Source organism: Drosophila pseudoobscura, chromosome X (assembly GCF_009870125.1).
Source record: "Drosophila pseudoobscura strain MV-25-SWS-2005 chromosome X, UCI_Dpse_MV25, whole genome shotgun sequence".
NCBI classification, from domain to species: Eukaryota; Metazoa; Arthropoda; class Insecta; order Diptera; family Drosophilidae; genus Drosophila; species Drosophila pseudoobscura.
Window position 1 is genome coordinate 8,566,083 of NC_046683.1, and position 14,193 is coordinate 8,580,275.

Consider the following 14,193-nt stretch of genomic DNA (forward strand, 5'->3'; position numbering starts at 1 on the left):
TAGCTGTATCTGTAGCTGTAGATGTATCTGTAGCTATGCGTGTGTGTGTGTGTGCCGTGTGCTGTGTGCTGCTGGTAATTGCTAATTGATTTTGCCATATGCATTAGTTGATACATTTATAATTATGCTTTTCAATTGTCGGCCATTTGAAGTGCTTGCAGCTCGATGAGGCATGAATCTTAATGCCCCCCAAAAAACATTTCACCATTCCGGCATCGGCATTAAGTGATTATGGGCTCGGGAATGGGGACTCACAATTGGGGGACTGTCTGTCTGTCTGTGTCTGTGTGTCTGTGTGTTGCTTTAATGCGGATGCCATGCAGAAAAACCACTCTAAACTTTATTAATTTTAATTAAAAACACTCGACTCATTTTGAGGGTTAAATGCTCTTCCACTTCTATGTCTCGCTCTACCGCCCTGCCGCCCTCCCGCCCTACCGCCCTCCAGCCCTCTCGACCAGAACTTCCTTCTGGCTCTTCTTCGGAACGCCTCTCGGCTGCCGCTGGTTTTTATAAGCCACAGAACACTCGACTGGCCAGCAGGCGGTGAGAGCAGTTAAAAACAAGAAAGCCATCAACAAGAAAACTTACTCCTTTTTACACAAACGAGGCCGCCACGATTCGCAGAATGCTCTATCCAGGGATACGAATTTCAAGAAAATCTCTAAAATAAAATAAAGAAAAAACTTAACTAAAATAAAAAAAAATAAAATAAAAAATAATAAATAAAATAAAAAAACAAAATTAAATAATAATCTAATTTCAGGTAAATCTAAAAAATTAGAATAAAGATAAATCTAAAAAAAAAATAAAAATAAATAAATTAAGTAAATAAACTAAATTAAATAATAAATCGAATAATAATAATCTAATTTCAAGTAAGTCTCCAAAAATAAAAATAAAGAAAAATCATAAGTACAATTAAAAATAAATAAATAAATAACTTCGATGAATTACCTTTTAAATCTAATAATAATAATCTAATTTAAATTAAATCTCAAAAAATAAAAATACATAAAAATCTTAAGAACAATTAAAAATAAATAAATAAAATAAATAAATAAATTAGATCAAATAATAATAATATAATTTCAAGCAAATCTATAAAACAAATAAAAATAAATAAAAAAGAAAAATCTCAAGTAAAATTAAAAAAAATTTAAATAATAAATAAATTAAATTAAAAATTCAAAAAATTAATCAATTAAATTAAATAATAAATCTAATAAAAATAAAAAAGTCCATTAAGAATTGAATCTACTAAAAATCATTTAAGAACGTGTATAGAAGAAAAAAATATATATTAAATATATACAAAATATTAAATTAAATATATAAAATATGTTAAAAAATATATATAAAATATATAAATATATATAGTACATTTAATATATTTATATATATTTAATATATTAAATTATATATTTTATTGAATATTAAAGAGCATCCCCTCGTGTGCACAGCGAAGCCCTCGAAAATGTAGGTGAAAAATCTGTGCTAAACTTTTGTCCAAAAGGCGTAAGACGTTTTGTGTATTTGCCGGGTCCAGAGGGTGCCCAGGGGACGAACAAGGGTTGCAAAGGGCCCCCCAGTGAAGCGGCAGAGGAGGCTGGGAGGCGGGGAGGAAGCGCCACGAGTTTCTTGTTTATTGTTTTGACGGCGTGCGCGGCAGTTGGTCGCTTAGGGCCATAAAAAGCAAAGGTGCCACGACAATAAACAATAAAGGAGAGCCGGTGGTCCCCAGCAATTGTTTTATGCAAAAATGTACAGCTTAAAAAAGGAATTATCTTTATTAATAAACGAAGAAACGAAGGAAAAAAAAAAAAATCAAATGGACAAAATGGAATTATGAATCTTAAGGCCTAGGACACTCTACGAACTACATGGATACTCTAGATGGCTAATGCTGGGATCTCAGATCAGGTGGCTGTGGTCGCTGGGACAGTGGGCGTGGCACTGGAGGGCCTGGCCACACGGCTGAGCGGGCCCATGCAGCTGAGCAGAACGGGCAGAAGGATCAGTCCGTGGGCGGCACCGATCAGAACGATGCCCAGATACATGCGGAAGTAGAAGACCTGAAAGACCTGGGAGTTGGAGAAGCCCAGGATCACGATGCCGGCGAATTTGGTCAGCGTAATGCCCGATAGGACGCTGCTGCCCGTGACGTTCAGCGAGTGACGGGCCCGCTCCTGGGCCGTGCCCGGGGCCCGCTTGAACGACCTCACAATGTGCGAGACGAACTCCACGCCGATGCCCACGCACACGACCAGATTCACCAGCGAGATGGCATTCAGATTGATGCTCCAGGCCCACATCAGGCCGCCCATATTGATGAGGATGCAGAACACCATGAAGAGCACAATCAGCGCGGACGTGACGTCCAGCCCGGTGATGACCAGCGTGACCACAAAGATGGCCACCAGCGACAGGCCCAGCGAGAAGAGGGCGTCCTCCCAGATGGTCAGATACTGCTCGTAGTAGATGTAGAACACGCAGTAGCCAAAGATCTCGGCATCCACCTGGTTCTCGGCGAACATGGCGTTGATCTCGCCCGCTATGCGCCGCACCTCGCGCAGCTGCGAGTAGAACTCCTCGGAGGTCGTCGAGGTGGTCGAGTACTGCAGGAAGTACGTGTCCTGCACGGTGGACATGCCCTCGTCATCTATCGTATAGATCACGGCCTGCAAAGTGCCACAAAAGGTGAGTCTTTAGCTTCTTTTGGGGGCTTCTTTTTTGTATACTCACGTCCGCATAGGAGGCTCGTCCCGCCTTGGCGCACTCCGCATCGGGCAGATCGAACAGGAAGTAGGGCAAATACTTGCTGAACGTCTCCGGACTGGGTCTCAGGCCATCCTCCGTGAACTCCCGCTCGCAGGGCAGGCAGTCGTCGCTCTTCGAATCTGGAAAGGGCACATATCATTGGGTTTCTATGGAATGGATGGCTGGCACTCACTGCTCGAGCAGAAGCCTTGCGTGGTTGTGTTGTATTTGCAGCAATCGACGATGGCCAGCCAATCGATATAGTCGTCCAGCCAGGAGGAGGCGGGCCGGGCCAGGCTGGTGATCTCCGGGTAGCGGGACTGCGTGTAGAGCTGGACGGACAGCGAGTTGTTGTTGCACTCGACACCGCCGCAAATGAGATTCTGCTGCTGTTGTTCGGTGAAGTTGACGCCGGGCTTGAGCACCCAGTAGACGGGGGCGCCCATGGCCAGCAGGTCCACCATGTAGCGGAAGTACTTGACCACATGCGAGTCCTTGGGCATGGACATCTCCTGGTCCAGGCCCTTCTCAATCGAGGGCACCACCATCAGCGACAGGCAGGTGATGACCGTGAAGATCAGCAGCACGGCCACTTTGACGGGTCTAGGAAAAAACGAGGGAAACTAGAGACCCTACGATCGTTGATCCCTGATCCTTGTGGCACTTACTTTGAGAGCAGAAAGGGGGAATAGAAGTTCTTGAACATCTTCTCCAGCAGGCCCACATCCTGGGGCTCGGGCTTCTTCTTGGTCTGCACGCAGCACAGCATATCCAGGCGTCCGTCGAGCACGCGCCTCTGATCGATGGCCATCAGGGCCACAAAGGCGGTGATCTGGAGGAGAAAGTCGAACAGGATGGCCGCCGCCGCGTACATGGCGAAGGTCTTCACGGCCGGCATATCGGACAGGGCACCGATGGCAAAGCAGGCGAACTCGCTGCCGGCCGTCTGGAGGATCGACGGACCCACCTGGCCAAGGGCCTCGCCAATGGCCTCGTGGGTGGTCTCGAAGCGGCTGTGATCCAGCCGCTGGAACGTGTGCACCATGATGAAGATGTTGTCGACGCCGACGGCCAGCACCAGGAAGGGTATCACCTCGATGGCCAGCATCGTGGTGGTCACATCCAAGTAGCCCCAGAAGCCCAGACTGCAGGCGACCGAGGCCAGGACAATCACGATCCCGCCGATGGCCAGCATGATCCGCGACTCGAGCAGGAACCCCCGACAGCTGCGTATGCGACCCAGGGCGATGGCCACGTAAACGAACATCACCACGTAGCTGATGACCACAGTGCTCACCTCGCCCTCGGACAGCTCCACGATGGCGTCCTGAATGGATCGCTCAGCCATGAAGGCAATGTCCAGGCGATCGCTTCGGTACTCCTTGAGGTAGTCCACGAACAGCTTCTCCCACTTCTTGTTGGGCTCCAGCTTGGAGTCGTCGTTTTGGTTCTTGCCGAGGAAGGTCAGCACCAGCCCGGTGGCCATCATGTAGTCGGGATCCTCGCCCACGGCCACCTTGGGCATGCCGCCCACAGCGATGCCGGGCTCAATGGGGCCGCCATAGGGGCCAAAGCAGTCCTCCAGCATGGGTACCCTACACGGTGTATGGGAATGAGGGAATGAGCGAGGATGAGGGGTTGTGGGGTTGTGGGGGGGTACCTACCGCAGACAGTCTTCGAGCTTGTTCAGATAGTTGATGGTATAGCCGCTGTTGTCCACATACGAGTTGCTGAACACGTCCATGTCGTGCTGGAAGTAGCCGTAGATCGACTGAATCACACAGTCATCGACGGTGGCAGTTTGGCCGGCCAGCAGGACCGGTGCATAGCAGATCTTGTCGAGGCCCTCGCCCTCGGCCAGACCCAGCTTCATGATGTCCTCCTGCAGCTCGAAGACCTCCTTCAAAAAGCCGTACTCGAAGGCGGGTCCAAAGCTCAGCAGACCGCTGACAGCCTCGTGGGTGAACTGGCAAGAAACGGGAATCGGGAATCGGGATTAGGACCTGGCCGGACGTAGCTCTTTTCGGGGCTGACTTACATTGGTCTGATTGATGGCCTTGATGAAGATCTGGTTGGTGCGGTAGAAGGGCCCGAAGTGCTGGTCAAAGTAGTCCTTCTCGAGGCGCGTCTGGCTCTCGTCGCCGGCCCACAGCTCCACGGGATCCGTGGTGATGCTCATGTACCGGATGCCGTACGATATGCCAGCAATGGCCCAGGAGCAGAGGGCCAGGACCAGTACCGGGTGCTTGGCACAGAAGGTGCCCCACGCCCGAAAGCCGACGTAAAAGAACTCCCCGAACAGCGTGGGCATGCAGATATTTGGCGGGGCAGTGCGGCCGAGGGAGCCCCAGCATATGGCCACGGCGATGATCAGGCCCAGGGTCAGGGACACAATGAAGGTGACGCCGTACAGGCCGGCTATCTTCCAGAGCTCGTCCGGACCCGTGGGGGCATCCGTCAGCGGGCACGACTCCGGGCAGTCGATGCAGGCACAGGCATAGCTGTCGTCGTACCTCTCGCTGCAGTCCAGGGGAAACACCCTCAGGTACTCCTCGTCGGAGCCCTCCTCGGCATCATCGGACCACATGTACGTGATCTGGAAGGGCACATAGTCGCCGCTCACGTCGCCCATGAACGCGTACCATTTGCGGTAGTCGCAGGTCTTGGCATTGTAGGCGCCGCACCCCAGATCCATGGCCGGCCGACCCGTCTGGGTGTGCTGGATCCCGGCACAGCTGTTGTACACCTTTTGGACGGTCTCATCCGATATCCTGTACTCAATGGACTCCACATACTCCACGCCGTTCTCCAGAAAGCTCGTGGTGGGCGTGAGGAAGAGTGTGTGGTTCTTGGCACAGGTCATGGCGCACACAGTCTGGCCCATGTTTCTGGTGCATGTGGGGCACCTGGAGTACACACCGTCCGCCTGGGACAGGCCAGAGTCCATCGTAAAGATCTGATTCGCATCGCAGCACAGCACCAGCTCCTCCTCACCGCTCTCCCCCTTGTACTCCTTGTAGAGGGTGGGACAGCGGCGGGCGAAGACGGCCTCGGCCGCGGGACTGTTGAGGGCCCTGGCCGGGTCCGTGTCCGCCAGATTCTGCCAGTGGTTGCCAATCTGATGGCTCTGGCCGTACCAGATGCAGCCCAGCTCCTGCTCCTCCTGTGCCCTGCACGCCACTGCCAAGGCCATCAGGCCCCCCACCAGCCACAAATAATTCCCCTTCATTATCCCAGAGGAGTTTGAAAAAAAAACCGGAAAACCGAAACACCTTTTGGATCTGAGCGCGTCGAACATATCGTGCCGGCAGCACACCAATTACTAAACCGCACTGGAACACACACCTTGTCTGGGGCCCATCAGCCGGCTATCAATGGAGTCCAGTGGCGATATGATTTCCCCTTTCGTTGGGCTGCCTGATTGCCGGTGGGCTGTGGGCTTATCTCCTGCGATAAGCTTCTGAATTCTGACGGGCTCTGACGGGCTCTGATGGGCTCTGATGGGTTCTGTTTCTGTTTCTGTTTCTGCGAACAGCACTAATGGCTCTCCAATTGCCCTTATCGGCGGCGGATTAGCTTTCGGCTGGAGCTTAGGTCGGGGGCACATGGCGACAATGATCCTGAAGCATTCGTGAATCAGATTGCTGTTTATTTTATTTATTTATTACCAGCCATACAAAAATGTATTTAATAGTTCAAGATTACACATTTTTAGCTATTATAAATATTTACATTTCTTGAAAAAAATTAATTTAAATTGAAAATAATTTATATTTTATTATTTATTTATTTGAAACCCATGAGACCTAAGGCTTATCAATTAAAATTGTAATTAAATTAAATAAAGAATTTCTTGAAACAAATTTATTTAAATTGCAAATTTATTAAATTTCAATATTTATGTATTTAAAAAGCATTTTACCGAAGGCTTATCAATTAAAATTGTTAAAAAAATTAAATAACATATTAGATAAATATAGAATTCCTTGAAAAAACTAATTTAAATTGAAAATTAATTATATTTCATTATTTATTTATTGCAAAATCATTTTCCTGAAGGCTTATCAATTTAAATCGTAAAAAAATAAATTAAATATAGAATTTCTTAAAAAAAAAAAATTATTTAAAATGAAAATTTATTAAATTTTCTTATTTATTTAAAAGGCAACAGACCCAAGACATAAATATTAAAAACTCGTTAATAAAACGAAAAAAATAAAGTTAATCTTGCGAATAAAATTAATTTAAAGTCCTAAAAAACTAAAATCAAAACAGACGAACATCAAAGACTTTTTGTGATTTTTCCTGAAATTAAAAAATATCTAAAGGATGAGCTATATTACAAGAAAAATATTTGTAATTGTTAAAATTAAGAAATATAGAATTAAACGAATAATTGCCGATAATAATGTTGTTGATTAACGAAAAGGAAACTTGTTCAAATTTGTATATTATTTTCGATACCCATGACCAATGTTTTTACTAAAATATAGAAACTTATAATCGGCGCTGCTAAGCCCTCCCCAAAAGAGAGTAAAACACAGATCTATGATAACAGATCCCCCCGAGTTCTCCAGCAATTTCCAAGAATAAAACCCCCCTCTTTCATGGAAACCCGATGCCGTCCAATCAGCCACAGCCCAAAGTTTGATCGCGCTCAGTTCTGGTATTTCTCAATGAATCATTCATCCGGCCATCCACAGCATTGGGCCCTAGGGGAAGGCAGATAGCAAGACGGTGGACGGGACAGGGCCAAGAGTGAGATTAGGACTTAGTCGGCGACGTTGCCGTGCTGCCGCTGAAGCGGCAGTATAATTTTACGGCGCTGGAGGGTCTCGAGAGGTGCGACTTATCGTCGATCGCCCCGAATGTCGAACAGGTGTTCAACAGACGCCGTCACCCACAGTAGACAGAAAATAGCCGCCAGCTGCCTTCCACGAGCCACAGCCCAGCGCCCAGCACCCAGCACCAGCACCCAATACCAGCACCAGTGTGCAGCTCCGATAAGCCAAAGATATAAGCTCAGGTGTCGGCACAGGTGCGCTGCCCCAACCAGGTGGAAAATCGGCAAACCCTCTAATACATGTTTACTACTCGTAAAATCTCTGATAACGACGACTGCAACTAATTCGTGGAACCGTTTGGCAATCTGCACAGCTTCATAAATGATATATGATCACCCGATTTGTCGCTAATCCAATAAACGATGAGAACCATCGCCAGGGTCCGGCCTGAGCTGACTTTTATGGGTCTTACTTTCTCTGCGTTAGAGAATCAGCATCAGATTTGGTTGTTTTTTGGACTGTCTACCTCTACCTCCTCTTCAGTGAAGTCATTGCTGAGTAGTCTCATATTTAGCTGTTCCTCGAGGACATCCATGATCCAGCTCCATGATGTCGAGGCGGCGATTGAAGACGGTCCTCAACGGCCATGCGGAGACATCGCTCTTGGTTCCTCTATGAACCATAATGGACTTAAAGGGTTTTCCAAACCAACACAAAGGTCGTGGGATCGAAGTTAAAGCAGTACGCTGTGGCCCTTGAAGACCTCGCTGATCTCCAGAGTCAGCAGCATCCAGCAGAGCCAGACAGCTGGATCAGCCAGAGGGGCATCAGCATTTGAATAGGTTGGCATTACAGCATCATCCTGGATGGCAGGGCCGACTAAGAGTACATCGTTAAGTGACTTTTGAGCCAATCCTCAGCTTCATATAGGTACTGCCTGGTTTCCGAACAAAATGGAGAGGTATATAATGTATAATAGAGCGGTTCCTCCAACTTAGGCTTCGATACGAGGGACGTATGGCCGAGAGCTTCATATGACCGTCTCTCAATGGCTAAAAATCGAGTTCGAGCTTGGAACTTGGGTCTCCTTGGAAGACCCAGTGGCACCTTTGTGTGTTGTGTCCCTGAAATGGTCCTCACAGCGACGAAGATTTGGAGAAAATGGTGGCGTTTGGATCGACAATTGAGTCTACCTTCCATAATTGATGCAGCAACAGCCCAACCAAAAAGAGTCTTCTGCAAAGTGGGAAGATTTGGACCAATGCGAACAGCTAGAGCTCCATAGAAGGCTTCGGTTAGTCCTATAGAATGATTCTTCGGCCAATGGAGTGTTGGCAGATCTCACTATCTGGCTGGTAGGCAATAAGGGATGCAATTCCAAACTGGAGGGTGAGCGGATAGCCAGATGTACGTGACTTTATAGAGGTAGTCGTACGAGCCTTCAGGCTAGCAAGGAGGTCTCCTATACTACGAATTCCGATGTGTTTCGGTTACCTGAGAACATGCGTCAAGCAATGCTCTACCGCTGTTGATCATTTGCTGCGATCTCCTTAAGAGAATGTGAGCAACAGCGCTGTTAACACGCCACTTTAACAGTCTGTTACCGCTCCGGTTTTCAGGTTTGAGAACAGCTCGCTCTCACGATCCACACGGCGCGCTCTCGAGGGGCCTTATCTTGTAGAACCATTGAATAGCATTCACGAATGATCAGTATGGCATGGCATGGCTAGGAATGCACACTCTTCATCACTTTCTGGCCACCTCTTCCGTTTGCAGCCTATCCGTCGCTCGAGAAGGAACCATTTCTTTGTCGGAAACGCTTTAAAAATTAAATTATCAAAGATAATATAGATATAGATACCTTTGTTGGCTCCCTATACCCTATTTGGCGGTTCTCTTGAGAGAATTACCCTGGCGGATGATCTGGGTGTTATGTTAGACCCCAAGTTAAAGTTTTCCGACACACATTTCTACCATGGCAAATAAGGCCATGGGCGTGCTTGCGTTTAGAAAGGAATTTGAAGACCCCCATATAACAAAGACTCTCTATACCTCGCTTGTTTGTCCGATCTTAGAATCCAACCGTATAGAATCAGTATAGAAAAACTTGTTAGTCTTTGCTCTGCGGGGAATTGACTGGGATGCGGGTGTGGGACTCCCATCATACTCTAGTAACCTCCCTTCCTTACAATCCTTAACCGTAGAAAAATGCTTGGTGTGATATTTATGCACAACTTGATCGGGGGTGACATAAACAGCCCTGATCTGTTGTTCCCTCCACTTTGTAGATCGAATTATTCCTTTCATGAACCGTTTAGGGTCTTATGCAAGGATTATAATTCCCTCTACCGTATTATAGCCACCACTAATTCTCTTCCACCCATTAAATTACTAATCCTTACGCACTTTTCTAGTAATTAGTGTCCAAGAAAGGAAAAACGCTGTCAAATATTGGACACAATGATTCTTGGGTTTCGTCAACAGCTAAATATTTTCGTTCATAGTCCAATCGAGTGATAAGCTGCAATCAGGCTGATCTTTCGAAACGAATCAAAGCTTCTCTGGAGCGCCATATACGAAAACAAATAAATGCCTATTTAATGAAACTAAGATACCATTCCCTCAGGGGATGCAAAGAAAGGCTATTCAAATATCAATTCAAAGACAAAGTTTGTGGACAGAGACCTAGTGGATGGATTGCTCGAATCTTGGAGTCCGTATCTAATCGCGGCACCCCCTGCCGCCGCAGATCGTCGCCATTGAATGGATTTCCATGGGCTGGGAGTGGGTGAGTGCGAAAGCTTTCGGCTGGCTGTTAATAGACGACTGTTAAGCTTACGCTCTGACTCTCACTCGGGCCGCTCTCTCACTCTCTCACTCTCCCTCTCTCGCTCGCTCTCTCGCTCTGTTTCGCTCTCGTTGCAGCTGCAGCTGCTGCAAGCTTTGGTTTTATTTATTTTTTATTTGCCAGCCCAAAATGCTATTGAACTCTCACGCATTTGCACACCTACACACGCGCACACACACACACACACACACACCAACACACACATGGAAATACACAAATACTCTCACGCCCAGAAAAACCCACGTGGAGGCATGATATTTTCTGCAAATATAGTATAAGAAATAATCAAAATAAAATTAGAGTCGAGGCAAAAACATTCGAGGAAGTTGGCTTTAAAGGCACGACCAAGGCAAATCCACCGGCCGGACACGTGTCCTGAAAATCCCAGACCTACATCAACAAAACACCCGAAAACCGAGAAACCGAAGCTTACGCGGCATCGTTAATGCGCATCTGCAAAGCTCTCTTCTGCTCCCGGTGTCCCGGTGTCCCACTCTATCCCGTGGTCCCTCTGTAAGCCGCATCTGCTGCACCTGCACCCACTACCCTGTACTGCGTCCAAAGACATGCTCCAGCACCGCTTGGTACCCTCGAGCCAGGGCCTAAATAGTACTCGCTTAAGAAAATACATGAATAAATATTATATATTTACTAGAATATATCTTTTATCGTCAGAGCGGGCTCTAGAGCACTGCTTTGTACCCTGTATCGGGTGCCTCTCACTAGAGGGTCTCTTCATCCTTTAAGCACTCCTTCTCAGGCCCCTCTCTTTCTGCTACCCTCTACCCAGGGCACTGCTGTATACCCTGTATCGTATGCCTCTCACTAGAGGGTCTCTTTACCCTCCTTTGAGGCCCCTCTCTTCTTGCTACCCTCTACCCAGGGCACTGCCGTATACCCTATATCGTATGCCACTCACTAGAGGGTCTCTTCATCCTATAAGCACTCCTTTCAACCCCCTCTCTTTCTTCTACCCTCTACCCAGGGCACTGCCGTATACCCTATATCGTAGACCACTCACTGGAGGGTCTACAGCACCTCTTTATACCCTATATCTTAGGCCCCATACCCTCTACCCTCCACCTGCTTCTCCTGCTCCTCCTTGGCTTGCCTCAATCTGTGCCTGTTCCCGTTCTTTCTTCGGTTTTTTGTTTTTGTGTGTTTCCCCCACCTCTCTCTCCCTCTCCCTCTTCCCCCACTCTCTACTTCTGTTGTTGTTGTTGTTTTTTTGGATTTTGTGTTCATTCCAGGCGCATTCTGGAAAATTGTGTCAAGCTGACGACACAATTTTCAAATCGCATGCCCGGAGTTGCAGTTTTTCCCTGCTGCAGAGAGAGAGACGGAGAGAGAGAGAGAGAGAGAGTGAGAGTCGGGTCTCTCTCTCCCAAAAAGAGAGAGAGCGGGCTGGCTGGCTTCTTTTGCCGGCTCTTCGGCGGTGTGTGCACAAATAATAACGGTAATGGTTAGGCCGCCCGCCGTCTAACGGTACAGTAGCCCAACAGGAAGTGGTGCATTAACACGCGCGCCGTTATTCTTCCACTCAGAGCCGTGCTTTTAACCCACTAAAAACGTAACTTTTCTCCGCCTAATAATAATAATAATAATAACAATAACAGAGCGAGAGACAGAGACAGAGACAGACAATTGTGTGTGTGTGTGTGATAGAGAGAGGGAGAGGGAGAGTGAGTGAGTGAGTGAGAGTGAGAGCGGTATATCCAATGCGGCATTCGATTGCATCACCTTCCAACAAAAATAAAACAACAACTTTTTTGAGAGCTGCTGCCTTAACCTTTCAACCGTCGACGTCAAAACTATGACGTCGTCGCTTGCAGCATGCCACACCATCTCTCCACTCCTCTCTCTCGCCCTCTCTCTCTCTCGCTCTCTCCATGTGTGCGTGTGTGTGTGTGTTTTTTGGTAAATTCACAAATTTTGATTGCGGCAAAAGACGGGCACCCAAAAACATCGAAATACAAACAGAGGCCGGCTAAATCAGAGCGAGAGAGAGGGATAGCAAGGCAGAGAGAGAGAGGGCGAGAGCGAGAGAGAGGATGACAAAACGTGGACAGCACGTGCAGCAGTCGCAGCTTTTGTTGTTTTTGCTCGGCTTTCGGTGTGAATGCCTTCTGCACACGAGACAGTCGTTGCGGTCGGCGCCGGCAGCGCGGTCACTGTTAAAACTAACAGAGCTTCGGCTTACCATTTAACAGCGATCTCTTTTCGTTGCATACGCTGAGGGCAATAGGCAGCAGGCTTAGGGTTTAGAGTAGTCCAGGCTAAGACGGGCTCGGATGACCTTCTGAGGTTCAAAAACGCCGAAAAAAAGCCGGTCCTGCCGGAAGCACAAAAAGCTCCAGCTCTGCTCTCAACTAATGTTAAACTTAGCATACAACAGAGAGCAAAAGCCGAAGCAGCAGCAGCAGCCGTAGCCGCATCGAAGCCAGCTGCGACGCCGGCAGCGAGCGAATCTCTAACAAATTCGTGTCTCGTGGACAACAGCAATCGCATCTCGTGCTCATTCGTGTGCGGCCCTTCACCGCTAAGCGACGTGTGTCCCGACCATCGACCATCGACATCATCGTGCCATTCAAGCGGTCGTCGTCGTCGTCGTAGTCGTCGTAGTCGTCGTCGTCATCGTCATCGTAGTCATTCGTTCCCTGACACCCACAACCACCCACCCACCCACCCACTCTCTCGCTCTCTCATTGTCTGTCTGGGAACCGCATTCGTGGACAGGCTTCGGCTCTGCTGCTGCTGCTGCTGCTGTTCGGGGGGGCTCGGTTCGGCTTTTCCGCTAACCAAACGCTCGCCACGGGCCGTGCAGCAAAAACAGTTTACATTTGTTTTTCCGCGTGCGAGCACACGTTGACGGGTCTGTCTGCGTTCGAAGAGGCTCTTTTACATTTTCCCCCAACACACAATCCACTATCACCACTGGCTTTCCACATGCCCGTACCCGTGCCCGTACCCGTATCCGTATCCGTATCCGTACCCGTTTCGTTCTTTTATGTTTTTCCGTTGTGGTTTTTCAAAAACCGAAAACCCAAAACCCGCCTTACTCCGTTCGTGGCTTGTGCGTGTTTGATTGAGTGTTTCGTTTCGGCGATCCTGAAATTCTGAAACTCTGTTGCCGCTTCGGCGCTAATTTTAACCAAAAAAAACTTGGTAAAATTTTCCAAAAATTACCCTTAAAATTGTTCAGAATTCCCAGAATATTCGAGCAATTTTCAAGCCTCTGGAATGTTCCCAACTTCGTTTAGGACTTAAATTTTTCAAAGTTTTCGACTGGGTTTTTTTTCTCGAAAAAACAGCAGCTCCAAAAAAAAAGAGAGGCTTTGCCATTCGAAAAGTTTCGAAGTCGAGTGTTTATTTTTTGGTGCAACTTCTTTTTTGTCTGTCTTTGTCGCTGGCGCTGCCACTGCCGCAGCCGCAGCCGAGGCCGCATCGTTTTGGCGTTGCGTGCGAAGTTTTGCCGAGACCGGCCGACCGCCCGACCTGCCACGACGGAACGGAGCGGCCTCTGAAACGCGGAGTAAAAGCGGAGTCGAGTCGCATTCCGAGTCGTGTCGAGATCGAAGCGCCGAACGGAAGTGCAGTGCAAAGCGGAAACGGAAGCTGAAACAGTATTCCCACTTAATACTTGGCACGCCAGAGCGCACACACACACACACACACGCACACAAAAAGAGAGAGAGAGAGAGAGAGAGAGTGAGAAGGATGGATGGATGGATGGATCTTCCTGTTTTAATTATTTTTTGATTCTTGTCGCGCGATTTTCCATACGGCGAGAATTTTTTTGCA

At 47.9% G+C, this 14,193-nt stretch overlaps 1 protein-coding gene across 1 annotated transcript; it reads right to left on the reverse strand.

The window, feature by feature from the left end:
- Window positions 1-1,765: 1,765 nt before the first annotated feature.
- On the reverse strand, window positions 1,766-6,092 carry Npc1b (Niemann-Pick type C-1b). Its single transcript, XM_001355012.3, has 6 exons — window positions 4,799-6,092; window positions 4,425-4,726; window positions 3,429-4,355; window positions 2,954-3,363; window positions 2,746-2,900; window positions 1,766-2,681 (listed from the first exon to the last, which is right to left on the reverse strand). The coding sequence occupies exons 1-6, from the start codon at window positions 6,056-6,058 to the stop codon at window positions 1,920-1,922; spliced, it is 3,816 nt and encodes a 1,271-aa protein (XP_001355048.3). The 5' UTR covers window positions 6,059-6,092; the 3' UTR covers window positions 1,766-1,919.
- Between the last annotated feature and the right edge of the window lie 8,101 nt (window positions 6,093-14,193).

Excerpts from the sequence above, each read along its gene's own strand:
- Npc1b (XM_001355012.3), bottom strand. The coding sequence starts at position 6,058 with ATGTTCGACGCGCTCAGATCCAAAAGGTGTTTCGGTTTTCCGGTTTTT. Across the intron at positions 4,727-4,798 it reads AGGCCATCAATCAGACCAAT|TTCACCCACGAGGCTGTCAG; the intron begins GTAAGTCAGCCC and ends GTTTCTTGCCAG. Across the intron at positions 2,901-2,953 it reads GCAAGGCTTCTGCTCGAGCA|ATTCGAAGAGCGACGACTGC; the intron begins GTGAGTGCCAGC and ends TGCCCTTTCCAG.